Raw genomic sequence first — 19,377 nt, 5'->3', positions numbered from 1 at the left:
AACTTATTTACACTGAGATAAACAATATAATGCCCACACCTTTGCATAACTATGTACTTTCAGAATCATAAGAAAATGTTGGAAAAAATGCAAAAAAAAAACAAATGAAACAAAATTAGAAGATAACAAAAATTTACCTTGAAAAAAATGAATTGTATTAATTACAGCTGCCTGTCAGAAAACAAACAAAACAAAAAGGACTAAAGGGAATTACTGGAGAACTTTGCAGAAAACCAGAAGACATCAAAAGAAAATACTTGAGACATGAAACGTATTTTCCTGAAACATAAAGACAGGACTTCAAAAAAATAAATAAAAGATAGATAAAGAAAAAAGGTGTAAACACTTGAAAATAACTTAAACAATTGAAGAATTGTTTTCTTTTCAAAACCAATGAAAATATTAGAAAGGCTGATAAAGATCTGGACAAATCTAAAGACAACTAAAACAATTGATACAAGAATACCTTGAGAAATTAAAAATGGAATGATAGTACGGTATCATTCTATCAAAGGATGGTAGCAAACACATGCTACATTTCCTTCAGAAAACAACTTACAGAAGAACTCTCAGAAGAAAAATCTCACAAGACATCTAAAGAAAAGACTTGAAAGAGTTGAGAATACCAATTAAAAAGTGGTGCCAGATATGGTCAAGTTTTTTTTCTGCAAACCAAAGAAAGAAAGATTTGAAATAAAGAATATTTGAATAAAATAGAAAAAAACCATTACCAGGCAGACAGAAACTACTTACAAACCTTAGGACAGAGATTAAAAAGCTTGCACCCCCCCCCCAAAAAAAAATAATAAAAATAAATAAATAATAATAAAAAAACAAAAACAAACAAACAAACAAAATGTTGACAGCAAATTGTTCTTTTTACAAGATAAATGACAATAACCCTTTGAAGAACTGCCCTAAGAAGAGACATGTGGCGTCAAAACAATTGCACATCAAACAGCTTTTAAAGTAACAGAAGAACCGTCAGACGGCCTGGCTGTACTGACCTCAAGAAAAGCTAGCAGATGAGGAGAGGTCACTGCGGTGGCGGCTGACCCACATGTGCATTTGCCTTCCACCTTCCCCAGGTTTTAAACTCAGAGATGCTGAGGGAAGTGCGGGACGTGGGCAGCAGCAGGTTGGGAGGAGCCTCGACCCAAGCACTTCAACATCCCTCCCCCTACTCACAGGTTGCCAAGGAACTGGTTCAGCAAGAGAGGAAGACTGATCACATCTGATATCAGTACTTATCTCTCTTGATTCCTTGCAGATGATTGTGATTGTTACTATTATTATTACTATTATTAATTATGTGCTGTTGTTTGTTTTCTATTAGAATGAATAATGAAACAACAACAATAAATTATGATAAGATGGGTGTGCTAGAGGAACTATTTTCAGAGCTTTGCTGGAGGAAGTCCAGTATTTTTAGTTCTGATCCAAAACCTAGTTGATCTAACCACTCCTTCATTAAAGTAAATCAGTTAAGCTGCTGGTGGAACTAAACAAGAGTCTGGAGTTTACACAGAAGCCAGCAACTAAACCTGTGGTCTGTGTGCTTGTGTTCCTCTAACCAACATATTAAATAACTTTACTGACCAACAGCACACCTGTCCTGCTCTGTAATGAGCAACAGTCTTTTACACTTACCAATCACATGTTGAATATTAAGGCTTTGGTACCACCGCCACCACCAACAATACAATTCATTTATTTATCATTATGCAATTAATACAACTATAACAACATAATTTACAACACTATTAGTAGACAAAATTGACATTTCAAGGGTTTCCGTTTTACCACCATAGCTTATTCTAATGAATCTAGTGAAATACAACTTGACAGGATAGAAGCTTCATATATATATATTCATATATTCATATATGTATATTCATATATACAATCTTATGCAGATATACACATACAATCTTAGTCTATAGCTTTTTCAACCATATATATAGATGTATATATATATATATATATATATATATATATCAATCATATTTAGTCTTCGAGCTTTACCAAGACAGTTGTCACAGAACTTTATATATAGTTGAAAAAGCTTGAAGAATAAAATTCTGCATAAGATTCACTGAAAGTCATCTTACCCCACTGACCCCATTTTAGGTTTTTTCTTTCTATAAAAAAACCCTGTTCGGAGCATGCCATCAGCTTATGACGAAGAGAAGACTTAAGAGAGGGGAGAGAACTCCCTTTAGGCTGGTAGTTCAGGTTCAGGTAGGAAGCCAGTGCCCCCTCTGATATGTGGAGCCAGGAATGAGAGATTCCAAGTTAAAGGGGGTGACAGGGAGGTGGATGTTGGTGAAGACTGTCGTAAACAAGGTAGAGATGGCATTTATTGGACATTACATTGTGAGGAAGGGATTTTGCCATGTTCCTCCTCAAAAACCGGAGTTATTCCACTTCTGGTTTGTGTCTCCTAACGCATGTGTTAGGTTCAGATATGTTTAGCATTACTGTACATGAGCATGGTTCTTAAAGGGGGCATCTGTCATTATAAAAGAGAACAGTCACATAAATCACACAGTCTGTGTTTAATCTGAAGAGTGAACATCAGTTCCATTATTATAACTGTATTAAACAGCCTAATGAGGTGTGCTGCTGTCTCCAGAGCAGACAAAATGGTGTAAAGCCTCTGCGGTGAGTGAGTTAGTCAAAACTGCTGAGCTCAGTTAGTCTCTTTAAACTCAATTCAGCACACTCTGCAGCTGCCTTTTCCCCTGGGCTAAAAGCACCATGACATATCCACTCCGGAAAAAACACCAACAACTCTGGAGCCATAACAATACTGGAGGGCACTGGCTTACAGAGAGAGTCCCTGGTGAGATTTTTGGAGTGCTCCGGGTCACTATAATAAATAATAAAGAAAAGACTCCCTGTGTGTTTGTAAGTGTAAAAACCACAGCTTCAGTGACTGACACTCAAAAATCTGCCCAACAAATTGAGATCTTCTGGTAAGATAATCAAAGATGGCTGTGTAAATCTGAAAAAACAAAACAAAACCAAAAAAAACAGTTGATATTTATTTACTTTTGGTCAGAAAACAACAACAACAAAAAAAAAACTAAACTATGAAAAGTTTGTTTCCCCTTTCAATTATTTTGATACAGGTTAGCAAAAAGTCTATAAAAACATGTCTTTATTGTTTAAAAAGTTAAATAACAAAAGTAAAATTATTTGAATGAGTTGCTTAAACCAACAAAATGCTATGAAATTGATTGTCCTTTTTCCCCTTCAATTTCCCTTTGCAGAATTGCAGAAAATACAAATAGAAAATGTTTTAATTTATTGTTTGTGTTCAATGTTATTCATTTTGGTACAGCTGACCAAAAGGTCTCTTAGAACCTTTGTTGTTTCTGAAAGAAAAAAAAAGGTAAAAAATGTCTTAATAAAAAAAATATTTTTAAAATGTTATTTATAATTTTAGGACAAATGACTTAAAGGGCTAGAGTGGTCTGTTGATTTTTATTTTTAAAACAAGTGCTCATATACTTTCTTTGTTTTTTTTTGGTTACATTTTACTCAAAGCATTTTTTCTATTTTTCAAGAAGGGTGCCAGGAATTCAGAATGGAGCTACTCTTGGTTAGCTTTGAGAACACACTCACGTGGCAAAAACCCCCAACCTGACTTAATGAGGAGAAATATGAGTGTAATCCATCAACAGTTTGTGTTCGTGCGTGTGTAGACATGCATGTGTGAGTGTGTGTGTTGCAGGGTCTTGGCCCGGGTCTGGAGAAACTATAGAAACAGGAGTACGACAAAAAGGTAGTATGCACTGTTGGCATATTTTAATGATTTAAAAAAATCATAATACTGTATAATAATCATTGGTTGTTGATAAAAGTGGTAAAAATAATTGATAAAATATTCAGGGTTCAAACAGAGGAGCTCTAATTCTCTCTCTCTCTCTCTCTCTCTCTCTCTCTCTCTTTTTTCCGTTCTCTCAGTCTTTACACCAGACTACAGAGATCCACCATCCCTTCATCATCGCATTTCATCCCTCCGTTGCGGGCTTTGTTTCCGTTGCTGGTGTGTAAAGAGATGAAAGTGTCCAGTTACCATATTCAAATAAAATGGCCGAGCCTGCGGGCATTTAAAAAAAAAAAAAAAGGCAGCTTTGTCTGATGGATCAGGCCGTGGTCCCCTTCTTCTGTAGGGTTTGTTGGCAGTGATTTTCCACTGCAGGTGTGATATTCAGTTGTCCGGCAAGCACCTCAGATCTCTTTGAACCTGAAATAAAACACACAGCAGATTAAGCCAGTGCAGATCAGGACACATAAAAAACTGAATGCTTCCAATTATTCATTAGATTATTCTGATTCAACTGGAATCAGAATGCAGGCAGAAATCATTAACTACTAATTAGACATGGCCACGCAGCGTGCTCAGTCACCATGTTACAATGTGTCTAAAGCAGCACAGAAAACATGATAAAAATGAACCTAAAAGAATAATTCCGTGAAAATTCAGTTTACACAGTTTTACACTTTAAATCAGATAGGACACGTTTGATGTCCCAAATAGTTTTACAGTAGAGTAAAGTCAACATGTTGCTAACATAGTCTTTGAACCCCAGATCTTTCCCCTAGGAAACTATGAGTGCATGCTCACAGTTCTCTCAACCTGCTCAAAAAGCATGCAGGTCTTGATAAAGATGGCACACTTGTAGATGTGTTTTTTAATGAACAGTATGACAATGTGAAGGAAAAACAAACAAACAAACAACAAGAAAGCTTTTGTGTAGCTGAACTATTTTAAAGCAGCACTATGCAAGTGCTGGCCTCTCCCTATATTCAGCAGTAACTAAGTAACTCAAATGCAAATTTGCCCCCCTCAAACTGTCGAAACAAAATGCACATTTCCCCCCACATATTATTCCATACATAGCTCATATGGCAAGACACATAGCTTTTCCAGCTCTCACTAAAAAGACACTAAAAGGATCATATAATTAAAGAATATGGTTAATCCATGTTTAAGAAACTTGCTGCTAGGCATCATCACACTTCAACAGCTATACCGGGCTCTACATGTACCCGACATTGAAATGGGCTGCTAATTACACTGATGTCAAAGTGAAGATGACAGCTTTTAACACCTATACAAGCATGGTTTTCATGCTCCCATGGGACTGCAGTGGAAACCAATACCTGTCACTGACTTATTAGCCACTATGGTCCCATGACTGTCATTAATTGCTTACGTATAAACAACGGCATCAATAAGATCACATTTAAGGGGTTGTTCTGAACAAAATAAAATACTTTTAATCAATACATATTTTATATCCAAACTAGTTTTTGTATTATTTGACACGGAACCTAAATGTTTTCTACTGGAGCTACAAGGTTAAAGTGGAGAACAATAAATGGGAAAAAGACAACAGAAGAACAGCAGAATCAGCTATTTGAAGCCTAATTGTTTCTCTGTGTTTTTGCCCATTTTTATGGATAACAAATATATATCAGTGGGGAAAACTGCATAAGCAATTCTATCTAAGGTTTGAGGCAAGCATGAGGTTTGCATGATGCTAACCAGCACATATGCGCTTGAAAATATCGGTTAGCTACTTTAGCCTCATCACTACAGTACCAAACTAACTTTGTGGCTGATTAACGACATTTAAGGTATAGATAAAATGGTGCATTTGAAACTGTTAAACTGCTGAACTGTTGCTTTAAGTACCAATTAGTGGAGCGAATGTATTCTACAGAATCTCCAATATGACAAACTAAACTTTCAGATAAATCCAAATAATGCTTCCCTTAGGACAACTTCCTACAAGTACCACACTGAAAAGAATGATTCCAAAGGAGTCTCCTACTGATCACATTTGCCATTGTTCTCCTATGCTGATGGAAAATGTAGATTTAGCCAAACTAAGTTCCACATTTGTTTTGTGTTATTAACATTAATATTTTTTAAAGGTCAGTCAAACATGCTGCAGCTGATTTAAATGCCCCAATTCCATAAAAAAAAAAAAAGATCTAGTCTGAACTTGTGTAGACAATAAACTGGACAGCTTTTAAGCACACTGCCCTACACAAATCTGATGCCCTGGATGTGTGTGAACATTTCTCACCCTCTCTGCCTTGTAGTGTAGCCACACCATCCACGGACCTCCTTAAAGACCAGCCTGGACAGCAGCTAAAGAATCAAGAACAACAGATGTCAGATGAGGAGCACCGGGGACAAAACAAAGACGTGACGCAGTGGGGGTTTGAATGTACATGATTTACATGTGTTCAGTGCTTGTGTATGAATAAACTGTGTTAGATCGACACAGCGCTTGCTTCAGGACAATGACTGAAACACACTAATTAAACTACATGATGAACTAGCCCCGTTAGTTCCAGGTCAGAAATGTTAATGTTATTTAAAGTTTTTTTTTTTTAATTAATTAATTTATTTTTTTTAAATGTAGTTACAAGTGGCGACTCATACCAGACAGGCCAGTACATCAGCAGTGATGAGCATGTAGAAAACGTTGTTCCAGCCAGTGGGAGAAATCAGCCCAGCCAGCAGTGGCCCAATTGCAGCACCTAGTGGATGACGGAAAAAAACACGGGGGAGAAAAAAGGTTACAATGGAGACATACCATAACAAACCATAGTTTACAGTAAACAGTCAAGCTGACAGCTTGCAGCAAACTTCAGTTTCATTTCCCATATGCTTTCTGTTAAGGCAGAATATAATGTGACTATAAGCAACTGCAACAGCACAAAACACAGACTCATGTCAGAAAGATATTCTTCAGTGTTTCTCCCATTTTTACTATTAGTGCTACACCACATGGCATATGTTAATCATTGTTGCAGTGTTGGCCTTTGCAACACAGATACAATTTGCAATGAGCCTCCCCAACCAATCACAGATTTGGACAAATCAAATATATTCATGTAATCCAAAAAAACATTATTTTGGTCTAAACAGTGTAGGCCAATCTTTAACATGCTACACTGCTGATTTGCCAACACATTTTCAGGTAGAATACAAGGCACAATGCAATCCTAACATGTAGCAATGTAGCTCTAGTGTATAATCTCTTAGGAACCGCATTCCTGTCATACCTATTGATCCAGTGCCGTCAATAATGGCCGTTACAGTGGATAGTGCCCTGGAGTTCCCTCTCAGACACTCGTGAGTCCCCTGTTCAAAAGGACAAACTCAGGTTATTGGGTTCCAGCATGACCTATAAGCGTGCTAACACTTTGACCTGCTTCAACAGAAATAGGTTGGAGTAAAAGTTATCGACTAGACTGTTTTTGCTGATGTTGTTGTTTTTGATGGCATGTACAGTGTTCCTGCAAGTTATATAAATTAAACTTTTAAAAGTGTCTCTATCATCTTTACCAGGTCTGCTGACACGGCTGTAGTGATGAGAGCGTAGGGTCCATTAACCAAAGCACCACAGAGCAGCAGCATGCCTGGGAAAAAAAGGAAATTCGGTACTGTTGTATTAGATGTTCATCAGTGCTCATTCATTGCAGCTCATTCACAGCTTTTGTTGGAATAACTGTCTCCACTGTGCAGGTAAATCTTTTTACTACATTTTGGAGCACTGTTGTGAGGATTTAATTGCAATTAGTGACAAGAGTGTTGTGTAAGGTCAAGATGATGGATGATCACCTCCCCACTCCCCCATCCCAAACTCCCTAGAACTCATTCAAAAAAAGTCACTCCAGAGAACACAGTTCCACTGCTCCACAGGTCAAGGCTGGGGGACTTTTTACTCTTCAAGCCCACACCTGGCTTAAGGCAAGATGCCAATAGGCTCATGTTTTACCTGCTCCAGAGAGTCTTATTCTATTGGCAATGTGTCTCTATGTCTCTACAGGGACAAGCTGTGTGCATTTGTACATCTGTCAGCAATGGGTGCAACAAGTTGCGACAGTTGTTTGGTGCTGTTTTAATTAAGGGGATATTGGCTTCCAATACATGTTAGGTATATTAAGTCAGTGCTTTTTATATTATTTTACATTAAATTGTATTATATTAGGAACAGGGGTTATTGTTGTATGCCTACATTTGTACACAGATTATTTTCATTTTTGCATTTTGTGTTAGTGTAAGATGCTCAACAAATACAAAAAGATCAAAAGTGCAACTTCTAATTAAATCAAATCAAAAGTTCTAATTAAAAGTTCATTCTAATTAACTACATTGAGTGAGGCCATGGAAGAACCACTTTTGGTTCCATGATAAATCATGTTGGCTGAGTGTGAAGAACCTTTAAATTTGTGAAGAACCTCAAGTAAAAAGGTTCTTCACACTCCCATTATTCTATATGGAACCCAAATTGGATCTTCTAGGTCGTCACTCAAAGAACCATTTGTAGCTCCTGCAGTTTTGACAGAGTGTATGTGATGAATTGTGTATTGAACATGCACTTCACATTAAAGCAAAGTAGCAAATGACAACTCCAAGCTTCTTAGCATAAAAGGATTAAGTTTTACAGTGTCACAATGTTTTTTCTCCTCACATCATAAGCTCTTCACAAATATTTAATAGCAGGCTTAACTCTAGACATTTCCCTTAATCATCCTCTAACAGTAGGTGTGATGAGTAATCTGTTTTTTTTTGCTTGCAGAAGCAAGCAAGCAAGCAGGTGGCCATTTACTCACCGATGGTGGTTGACACGCCGTTCTGCCCGACGAGGTTGTACAGGAACAGCTTGGAAAAGAAAGAGGAAAAAATATAGAGGGAAGCATTAGAGACGGTCCTGGCAGGGGAGAGAAATCTGTTCGTTTGTTTTCAGCAGTTGGCGGGTAAACTCAGACACACTGTTCTGCGGTGTGGGTGTGCGATTCCAGCCGGGTGTTAAAATCTGTGAGCAAACTGTGGGATGTGGGCGCGTGTATGTTTCTCTGCATGTGTTAGTAAGAAGAGACTAACACGTCCATGAGAATCCTCTCTCATACAGACTACACAGTTTCCTCTTAGTCCTTCAGTGTGTAAAAAAAAAAAAGGCAAGTCTAAAGATTTTTACCAAGCGCTATGGAGATACAGTGGCATACTAAGGTTTGGGCACCCTGGTCATAAGTTAAGCAAGTAAAAGACAACCCTACAAAAGGCATGAGGTTTAAGAGGACATGTCTTTAACATTTACAAGCTTGCTTGTAAAGGCATGTAAGAGTCTGTTAATTATTTGGCATTTTTTCATTTTTCATAAAAAAAAGGCTTCTAATTCCATGAGATTCTTGGGCTGTCTGGCATGCCCTGCTATTTTGAGATCTTGAGGTTTTGATGATTTTTATTTCAGAGGAACGTAAAAGAGATGGCAAAACCTATTTCTTGCATCTCTTGTGAATGTTATGGCATGTGTAGGATCATTATTCTGCTGTATTCTGTTGCAGCTTCAGCTTTATTACAGAGGGTGAGACATTTGTATTTAATCAATCGTTTTCTTCCGTCTACCAAAGAAACGTCCCCTTGTCCCCAAAAGAAATGCCCAAAACATGATTAATTCAGCCCATGCTTAACAGTTGGAGAGGTGTTTTTCTTGATGTAATTCTGATCAACAGACTGAGGGAGTAACTATCTGTGAATGCTGATGTTCTAGCCTTTACTTGCTTCTTGCGGCCATTAATTATCTGAGTTTTCACAGCTGCTCAGACAAGCCCATGGCTGTTGATTGTTGGGACAAGGACAAGGTCCTCAAAGCTTTGCATGGTACTCCTTTCCTGTTGCCACTCACAAATTAGACAAAACAAAAATAACACAATAATCTTGCCTAAAAAAAATTCTACTAATTGCTTAACTATTTACAGTAACAATTTCTGACCAGGAGTGTCCAAGCTTTTGCATGACACTGTAGAGATTCCCTAAAATGACAGCATCCAGCTTCCTAATCAATGAAGGGGTAGCAATTACAACAGAATAATAATAATAATAATAATAATAATAATAATAATAAATATATATATATATATATATATATATATATATATATATATATATATATATATATATATATATATATATATATATAAATCTTACACCGTGTATATAGATATAAATCTTACACCGTGCATGCACTTATTCTCAATGTGCCTAGCCACTGTTCTAAAGTTGCTTATATGCACAACGGGTTGTGATTTCCAGGGCTTATTTGTTTAGAGGGCTGGTATGGCAAGCACTGAATGTTCTGTTACAGAATGTCTATTTATCTAGATCAAACCAAACAGTGTTGACGTTTTATCAGAAATATCTAACTGAATCTTAATCTATAAATGGAAAAAAATATATAATTATTACTTCATAGCAAACCATAAGCCATACCATAAAAAAGAGCTTTCAAACTGTAAGTGTGCAAACCAGCACGATTCACAGAAGAACCACAGTACAGAACCAGAGTACAACAAGCTAGAAAAGGGGTCAAGGTGGGTTATTTATTAATTAATTATAGCCAGGAACAATACGGGTCATGTGTTGAAAACACAAGTAATAAAAAGGTATCTACACTGTTGTTTATGACTGGAGGATAAAGATTTAACCAGATAAGATCTGCTGACTTTGCTGGTTCATAAAATCCGTATAAACAACACGTAGGTCAGCTTTAATCTTGTTCTCTCTCTAAATGAAGAGCCCTTTTTCATTGTATCACATAATAAATGTTAAATTTAATAACAGAATTTCAAGTAATCAGAAAACTTGCTTTCATCTTTGGATTGATGTCAGTTAAAAGCTATTGCCACAGTGCTCTTGATCACAGCTTCAGACCGCTAGCTTCTAAATGTAAATGCAAATGAAACCCATCAGAGGTGTAAGAAAATATTGATATATCAAAAGGGTCACAATATTAAGCTTAGCAATACTGTATTGATTCTCAAAAACACAGTATTGATTTTTATTAATAGTGTACAAGCAAAAGTTGGTGCATGTTGTGTTGTGTTTAAACACAAACAGCTAGATATCAGTGTTGAACAGTTTCCCTAACTTCAAGAAAAAACAAAAAACAAACACCCTGCATTATTGTCTAGTTGAAGTGTAAGCCATGTATTGTGACATTTATCGTATCACCAGGTTCTTGCCAATAACGGCCCTACAACCTAAGGTAGACAATCAGAACAATGGTATACTGTATACTCACCATAGGAGCAGCAACGATTAGCATTACGCAGCAGGTTGTAGCCCTTCCCCCGGTGTAGTCTGATACAACCCCAGCTAAGATTCCACCTGTAACATAACATAATAATGCATTCACACAAGAGAGCCTCTGTGAAGTGTTGCTTCAATGACGGCACTTTCACACTTGGAAATGGAAATGAAGAGAAGCTAAAAATATATAAATACATATAAATTAAACCTGTTTAAACTGTTTTACAGGCTTACCCAGGATTCCCCCAACGTCGAAAAGTGTGGACATGTCTCCTGCTGATTTTGCATCAAAGTTTGCTGCAAAAAAAAAATAAATAAAGACATAAAATGGTTATATGGAATAAAACAGATTAAAAAGAAAATACAGTAATAACTATATCAGCCTGTGTTTTCTCATTGCAACTGTGGCTAGGTTGAACAAGCTTTATTAAAGATTGGCTGAACTTTTGTTAATGAAATTAGCAACCAAGTTGGACTACATAATTGTAGCTCATTTGCCAACACATGACTTACAGACAAGAAAAGGCGTGTACACATTAAATAACCATCAAATAACACAGGCTAAATAAAAGCATTATGACAGCTGATATTATGAATGAAATTAATTCCAGAGTACAGCTTGTTCAACCTCGCAACTATTGTTACGAAAGAACGCAGATGTGGTAAGGATGGGTCGAAGTGACTCATGGGGAAAGTCAGTCAAATCTTACCGACGTTAGCAATGTACAGAGGTAACCAGTAGAGGAAGGTGTAGCTAACCAGCTTAGCAAACAGCAGGCAAAGGGAGAACTCCACCACACCCTGGAGAGACGCAGGACAGGGCACGTTTCTTGTTAAACTTGAAATGTTTGCCTCAGTGAAAACAACTGTGGCAATGTAATCTAAAGGAAAGGCTTGAGCGAATATCCTATGATGGCTGACAATCAATGAAACCTAGCACCAAGTAGTACGGTTTCATTTGAATAATGCTAATTAGCAGCTATTTAAAGTGCAAGCAGCATTAGCATTCTTTTATGTAGAAGAACATTAGCATTCTTTTATGTAGAAGAACAGCAGGGGTTCTTTATTTAATACTTCTTTACTGTGGTCTTTTTCCTGTTGCTGAACTGGCCAGGCCAGAGTTTTGCAGAAGCCTCTTAGCACAAAGATCACTGATAGAGAATTGAGTGAGCAACACATTAAACCTCTCTCTCTCTCTCTACACGGTTAGATTCTCCTAATACTACAAAGTCCTGTTTAGTTATCTCAGTATACCTAAAAAGATGATACAAAGGCCTCTTTCTGTGATGCCACAGAGGAATTTTGGTATCATTTATATTAAAACACTCATATTTTGGTTCCATAAAGAGATTTTTGTAGATAAAGAGAGATGTAGAGAGATCATTTTGTAGATGTAAAGAGATGTTTAGAGTGAAGAACATTTTAAAATGTTCAAAGAAATGGATGTAAAAGGTTCCTCCCACTCCAGCCTCCCCCCTGATGAATAAATGTCATATACACTCCTAAAAATAAATGTGCTACAAAGGGTTCTTTGAGAGATGCCACAGTGGAACCATTTGTGGTTCCATAAAGAAGCATTTTGTAGAAGAGATGTGAGTGAAGAACCTTTAAATTGTCCTTTACACACATTGTTTACAAAAAAAAAGGTTCCTCTATGGCATCGCTCACAGAACCCTTTGTGGCACCTTGTGTATTAAACAACTGTTCAGCTAAGATGTGAAAACACACCCAAACAGACACAACCTAGCTAACTGAAAACTGCAACTTCAGCAACTGGAAAAAAGAAGTAATGTCCAATCACGTGTTTCAAACTGAGTCAGCAAACGAAAGTCGGGCTAGCACTATCAAACATGCCATCACGCTAGCAGCCAGGGCTGGAGATAAGAAGTTTCCACTGACCGGTATCCTGAGAGCTCCACAAAAACTTATAGCCTCTGACTGCTCCTCCACAGCTTCCACCACTGCAGACGTGTGATTGTTGAAGATTTCCTCGTTATTAGAGTTTCTCAGCAGTGGCTCCCGCTCGGCATCCTCCTACACACATGCATACGCACATTGGAAAAGTACCTAATAAAAAGTAGAACCATTACATGCTACATGGTGCAGTTAACCTTACGTGATGTTGAGGCAGGCTGCAATTGACGTCTTCCGGCTCTGAACAGACAGAGATAAGAGAAAGTGTATAAGCGAGAGACATTTCCAGGTACAAAGCACTTAAAAGGAATAACCAGGTGAAAGATGACATTTACAGTTTTCTCCACGTACACACACACACCAAGGCAGTCAATCAGCAAAGACATTTGCTGCCCAAAGCTTGCGCCTTTAGTTTTACCATTGAAGCTATTGAGCTAATTCTGTCAACAAGTATCGAAAGCTTGTAGCTCTCTGTTACATAAGCTTTAATTGCTTGTTAGATATGATAGTCTCCCATCCCAAGTGTAAAAAAAAATGCTAACTTCAGACACTAAACATACTTTGGCTGATTGACTTTTGCAATAAGAAGAAAATGGAGTTAACTATTCATTTAAGTATGGAGAACCAAGTAGTGTGGGGGTAAACAAAGCCTAGGCAACATACTCATACATACAGACTGTGGCTTAAGGTCACCACTGTAAAGTAATGCAAATGCATTCAGTTGTTCAGTAAAGTACTTCCTTCTGTAACTTATATAACTCAAGTCAGGTAGAACTTACTTTCCACCAGGAAAAAGAAGCAAATAATGCCCATGGTGGCGATGATGATGCCAGGCACGATGAAGGACATGCCCCACGAGGACGACACGAAGGCCCCTGCAATGAGCGAGCCCAGAATATTCCCCACCGAAGTGTGAGAATTCCACACCCCCATGATGAACCCTCGCCTAGAACAGGACAAGACAATCATAAGAACTTCCAAAGAAACAAAAACTCTCTCACACACACACACACACACACACACACACACACACACACACACACACACACACCTTATCTTAGCATTACTCGTAACTCCAAAACCCTAAATTCACAGGTGCAGGAAAGACCTACTTGACCAAACACTCTAAATCTAGATTAGCATCTGTTGAAGGGGGGATATCCTACATTTATTTCAGACCTTTCTTTATGCCTCAAAATGAAACAAGCTGTTTTATTACTGTGAATTCAAGACCAAGGTGTGTGTGGGTGTGTGTGTGTATAAGCAGATAAAACCCACTCAAGAAAAATAGGGTTTCCAAACACTCTGAGCCTGTTCCCACCTGATATTAACATGCATTTCGAATGCAGACAGTATCTGGAAATACTTTGACTGGATTCGGTTTACACTTGTCATTAAAATACGTCCCCAGTGTGACCAGATGAGACCTGATTTTACTTTCCTGTGTAATAAACATGTACTTAATGACCATTTTGCTTTCTGTAAACAATGGTTTCTGGTCAAAATTGTCCTGCTCTGGGAGACCAATTTGAACAATTTTAAAGAACTGTAGGGGTTCTTTAACGCACTGAAACAAAATATGGTTCTCACATTCTCATAATGGCTCTATCAGAAAATGTGAAGAACTAATTACACCTCGATCATACTGTCGTCATTTACTAGTCAATAAATGCATACAGGCAGAGGGAGATAGACAGAGCAAGAGGGAGAGAGAAGCAAAGATCCAAAGTAATTTTTTTCCCCCTATTTTTTTTTTTCAAACATATTTCTGCTTGCCTGACTGTATCCGATCAAAGAAATGTTTACACTTATGTTAAATGTGGACTTGTAGATTTGTCTAGTGATCCAATCGTGATCTGATCATGATGCGTCTCCAGGGCATTTACCTGGCTTTTCAAGTGAAATCTGAGCATGATCCAATCACGAAAATTGCATGTTAATGCCAGGTGTAAACAGGCTCTCAGATACTGAGAGCCACTAAAGAAATTAAGTTGCAATTAAGTTACACCTAAAGATGTGCTTGAAAACACCACAATGTTGTCAGGGTCTGCAAGCCTACCAGCATGCAGGGCTTGTTTGCTTTTAGCCACAGTACAAAATAGGACCTAAACAATAGTATAATTCAAATAATCTGCAGCAGTGAGATCTAAAGAGCTTTATCCTATTCTTGAAGTCTACTCACATTTCCAATTAATGTGATCTACAGCACATGATTGAATTTAGAATGCTGGCATTCTTTAGTGTTGGGCCAGTTATGAAAGCATTGGCCAAACATCAGCTACTGTTCTAAAAGAGCATTTGTGGAACAAGCACAGGTGCTGCATGTGCACAGTCAGCATTACAGAGTTAGGTCAGCAGCCAAGAACATGATCAACACACTCACTTCCCCTTTCCGAACCAGTTCCCAACGCAGGCCACTACTGCTGGCCATCCTGTCGTCTGTACCAGGCCGTTCAGCGCCTAAGAGAGAGGGAGATAATGTATCAAACACAGCAACATAAACGCAGACGGCCTTGAGCAAAGTATTCGCTACATAGCAAACTCCTAGACGCAGGTCATGTGCTGTGCATGTGACAAGTCTTCAGTCAGATCAGCATGCCATTAACTGACCTACCACAGTCTGGCAGCTGAACTTCAATTAAAGGAACACTCCAGCATTTTGCAATTTTCCTTATTTCCATCCGAGACATTTCTAGCTTACGTTTGATTACCACAGATTGTGATTTCAACACATTTCACTGCACTGAACATACAATTAATTAGGTAAAAACTCAGAGGGCCAAATGCTGAAGCAAGAGGTTAGCTCAAGCGTTCCTTCATTTTCTTGCTTTCACTAACTGACAGCAGTCGCAGGTTTTAAATGACAGCCACGGTCTACGTTTTCACATCAGTCCCAAATAGAAACTAATTGCATGACAAGTATCACTTCCATATTTTGTCTCACTTCCATGGTCTACCCCTCCTGTGAAGCAATGAATTTGCTAAAAGATGATGTGTCCATAAACGTGCCGGAATACTTTTTGAAGTTCCCTCCGTATTTCACCTCATTTAAAACGCTTGTGGGTTCACTGGTTATTTTGGACAGTAAATAAAATTAACATATTTGAGTTGCAAACATTAATTTCTTAACATCATGATTTAATACATAATTAGCTTCTGTGATGAATGCTTTGCACTGATATTTTTGGAGATGTGGAGAGGGTGGAAAGGTTGGTTCACCTGTATTAAACAGTAGTACCACAGCGAGTGGATGTTCCAGAAAAACCCCAGGCCAAACAGAGCTGTGAAAACGCCGCTCAAGAGCATCCCTGAAGTCAGGTAATATCGCAGGGGCAGTCGCTCGCCAAACATGCCACTGTGAAGGTGAACACAAGATCGAAATCTTTGAGCTACTGCAGAAAGTGATTAAACATAGGAGAAGGCAGGGTGTGTGAGGGAGGGGGTGTCAACCCACCTGAAGAACATGCCAATGGCATAGGCCACAAGGAAGCAGTTGTCCAGCCATCCAAACAGATTCTGGTAATTGTCTTGGTCTAAAGAGATGAAGAAAGAGTTGATCCATCAAGTTCACCACTTTACCCTTAATTAGGAGGGGATGGCAATAAACCAAAAAGGGTGTTTGAAGAGACTGAATGATCAGTAGACCATCAAAGCGCTTCCATCTTTCAGACTCTAATGTGAAGCCATTTGAAGCAATTATAGGATTTGTAAGGGTAACTGTGAGTCAGGAGAGGAAAGAGAAGAGAGAAATAGCAATAAACAGAAAATGAGGGAGGGTATCTGTGACAGAGAGGGATGGTGCAGGTTTTATTCAGTGTTTAACCATTAATCTTTAGGATGAACTGTGTGAGACATGCTTGTTTACTTTGTGTAAAAGAGTCAATAACATTTTTGAGGAAAACTCACCAAAAGGAGCCCAGTCACACCAGGTGTCATTGTCCGTGACATTGAGATTGGCTGGCCTTATGACAAACGAACAGTTTCTGTGTAGCTGGCTCTGAAAAGAGACAAAAAACCCCCAAATCAAATCAGACTGAAAACAGAAAAGCATCTCTCCATGAATAAAAACACAGCAACTCAACCCGACTACATATAACAAGAAAGCACCCCCCATACCCTGAGCAAACAGCAAGCTGTATGGCCCTTCGGACAAGCTACCGTGTTATCTCAGTTACCTTGACAATGCTGATAGGCTTGCGGGAGAGGTGGTAGGCCGTGTAGAAAAGAAACGTTAGGATGAGGATGAAGCCTCTGTACCTGGAAAGAACAGAAAAAAACAAGGGCTGTTATTCTCTGTTGATTTTTCAAAATGCATTTAATCAGGATGCGAACACAGTTATAGTGGAGTTACTATAGTAAAGTTATATTATAACAGGACACTGTTTTACAATAGTTTTGTGAAAGTTTCCCCCTAGAAACACACATTTCATTGTGGAGAGGAATATGCAGGGTGTTGTGAGGCAAGAACAGTCCCCAGAGAACATACTTCTCAGATTTCCCAGATATTTACCACCTATAAAAACTTGTGCATGTGTACATGTTCACTGGTCATTTTAGATAGTGATGGTGATATACGTGGCTTGCAGACAACGCACTTCCTCTATCATGCACCATGTCCCATCAAGCCGCTCTCAATGACTGTTTACATCTCACCTCATTTGATTTGTGTGTCTGTTAAATTCTTCATATAGACAGAACCTAAATGTTGCTCGAAGACAAGGTGGGGAACCACTGCTCTAGTGAATAATGGTTGATGAGTCTGATGCAGTGAAGCAGAGGAGTGAACGAGCAGCCCATGTGAGCTGTGCAAACAGCGTGCTATGCAAAAGTGGGGTGAGACTCTATTACATGGGTTTACAGGAAAGCTCTGTAACCGCAAGCACACACACACACGCACACACACACGCACGCACACACACAGGCAGCCCTGTATACCTGTTCACATTTCCTGAGAGATAGAAAGCAGCCACTGTGCTTCATACAGTTTAGGCACTGTGTGTGTGTATATGTATACGTGTGTGTGTGTGTGTATATGTATACATGTGTGTGTGTGTGTGAGAGGGAGAAAGTAGAGGACCATACATGCAAAAGTATCTTTCCCTGCCCATGTGAAAGCCCACACTGCACAGCAGACAGTCATTTTACTGTAAAGCAGCATATGAAACTGGCAGGCATGTGTGTGTGTGCCGGCACTTGGTTTCATGAACTGAGAAAGTGATCAGTTCAGAAGGAGAAACACCAGGTCTTCCTGTGGGTGCCCTCCTCTGTGGGAAGCGCTCACAAAACTATGCAAATGAATCACATCTGTTGTCCTCCATGATTAAGAGACAATGTGGGACACCATTGAATCTCTAGTCACTGAAGGCTAGATGAGGGTGGTGTTAAAATTGGTGTGAAATCAGTGATACTCACCAGCTATCTCTGGACAAAGAGGTGATCAATCTGATGCCCGGGGCCAACGACGACGAGGTCATCTTCACAAGCAGGCCGGTGTATTATTTTTTACGACTCGTACAAAATATCTAAGCTAGTGCTTATTTGACATGACGGGTAAAGTTAAAACCAACTACTCCTAATTAAAAAAATATAAATACGATTAAAAAAACGTAAAACGTTGAAATGCCTAAAACGAGTGGATAAAAACAAACAACCCCGCCTGACTGACTGACTGACTGACTGCCTGACTGACTGACTGCCTGTAACCTCCAGCCCCGTGTCTACTCTAGTGTTTTCCTCTGCTGTATGAATTTGAGCATCTCCGATTAAAATAAATAAGCCGAAGCCTGCAGTTTAAAGCCGGTCCCTGAAGCTGTTTTAATTTAAAGCGGTCGAGCTGTGTCTTCTAGCCCTGCTTCCTGAGGTGCTGGAGGTGGAAAAGCCTGCGGGCGCGGAGCTTTCCATGTCGGCTGGAGTCGGTGAGTAAGAAAGGCTAAAAACGTGGGTGGTATTAATACCCTGCTGTCACATGAGGTCTGGGTTGCTGTCCGAGGTCGGTGTCCCGGCGCTGATCTTCTCAGGATCTCTGCAGGTTTGGACCGAGCTTTTCTTTAGACCTGAACCACAAGACCCAGTGCGATCCATGGGTGACGTCACCGCGGGAAAGGTTAACCCTTTCGAGGACCACCCTAAACACAACAGCTCTCTTAAAGGGGAAGTCCGAATTTCCGATTTTCCAAATTTGCATGACATAATTCGGCTGTAATTTAAAAAAAAAAAAAAAGTGATATCAGGTATCAGTTGAAATCCATATTAAATAGTGTGTCAAAATAGTGCAACGCCCTTAGTACTACATTTATTGGTATAGTAACTGTAGTACAGTCTAGTGCGGTAAAGCAGCC

General features: G+C 38.8%; 1 protein-coding gene across 1 annotated transcript; it reads right to left on the bottom strand.

The window, feature by feature from the left end:
- Positions 1-3,791: 3,791 nt before the first annotated feature.
- On the bottom strand, positions 3,792-19,122 carry slc37a2 (solute carrier family 37 member 2). The gene is made up of 18 exons (XM_072674369.1): positions 18,452-19,122; positions 17,215-17,296; positions 16,946-17,036; positions 16,494-16,572; positions 16,259-16,394; positions 15,423-15,499; positions 13,819-13,985; positions 13,242-13,279; positions 13,025-13,159; positions 11,836-11,926; positions 11,360-11,422; positions 11,118-11,203; positions 8,650-8,698; positions 7,379-7,452; positions 7,096-7,174; positions 6,470-6,567; positions 6,108-6,172; positions 3,792-4,255 (listed from the first exon to the last, which is right to left on the bottom strand). The coding sequence occupies exons 1-18, from the start codon at positions 18,511-18,513 to the stop codon at positions 4,240-4,242; spliced, it is 1,488 nt and encodes a 495-aa protein (XP_072530470.1). The 5' UTR covers positions 18,514-19,122; the 3' UTR covers positions 3,792-4,239.
- Positions 19,123-19,377: the final 255 nt, after the last annotated feature.

This window comes from Salminus brasiliensis, chromosome 1 (assembly GCF_030463535.1).
Source record: "Salminus brasiliensis chromosome 1, fSalBra1.hap2, whole genome shotgun sequence".
Lineage (NCBI taxonomy): Eukaryota > Metazoa > Chordata > Actinopteri > Characiformes > Bryconidae > Salminus > Salminus brasiliensis.
The sequence above is the reverse complement of the archived record's forward strand: the minus strand, read 5'-3'. Positions and strand labels throughout refer to the sequence as shown.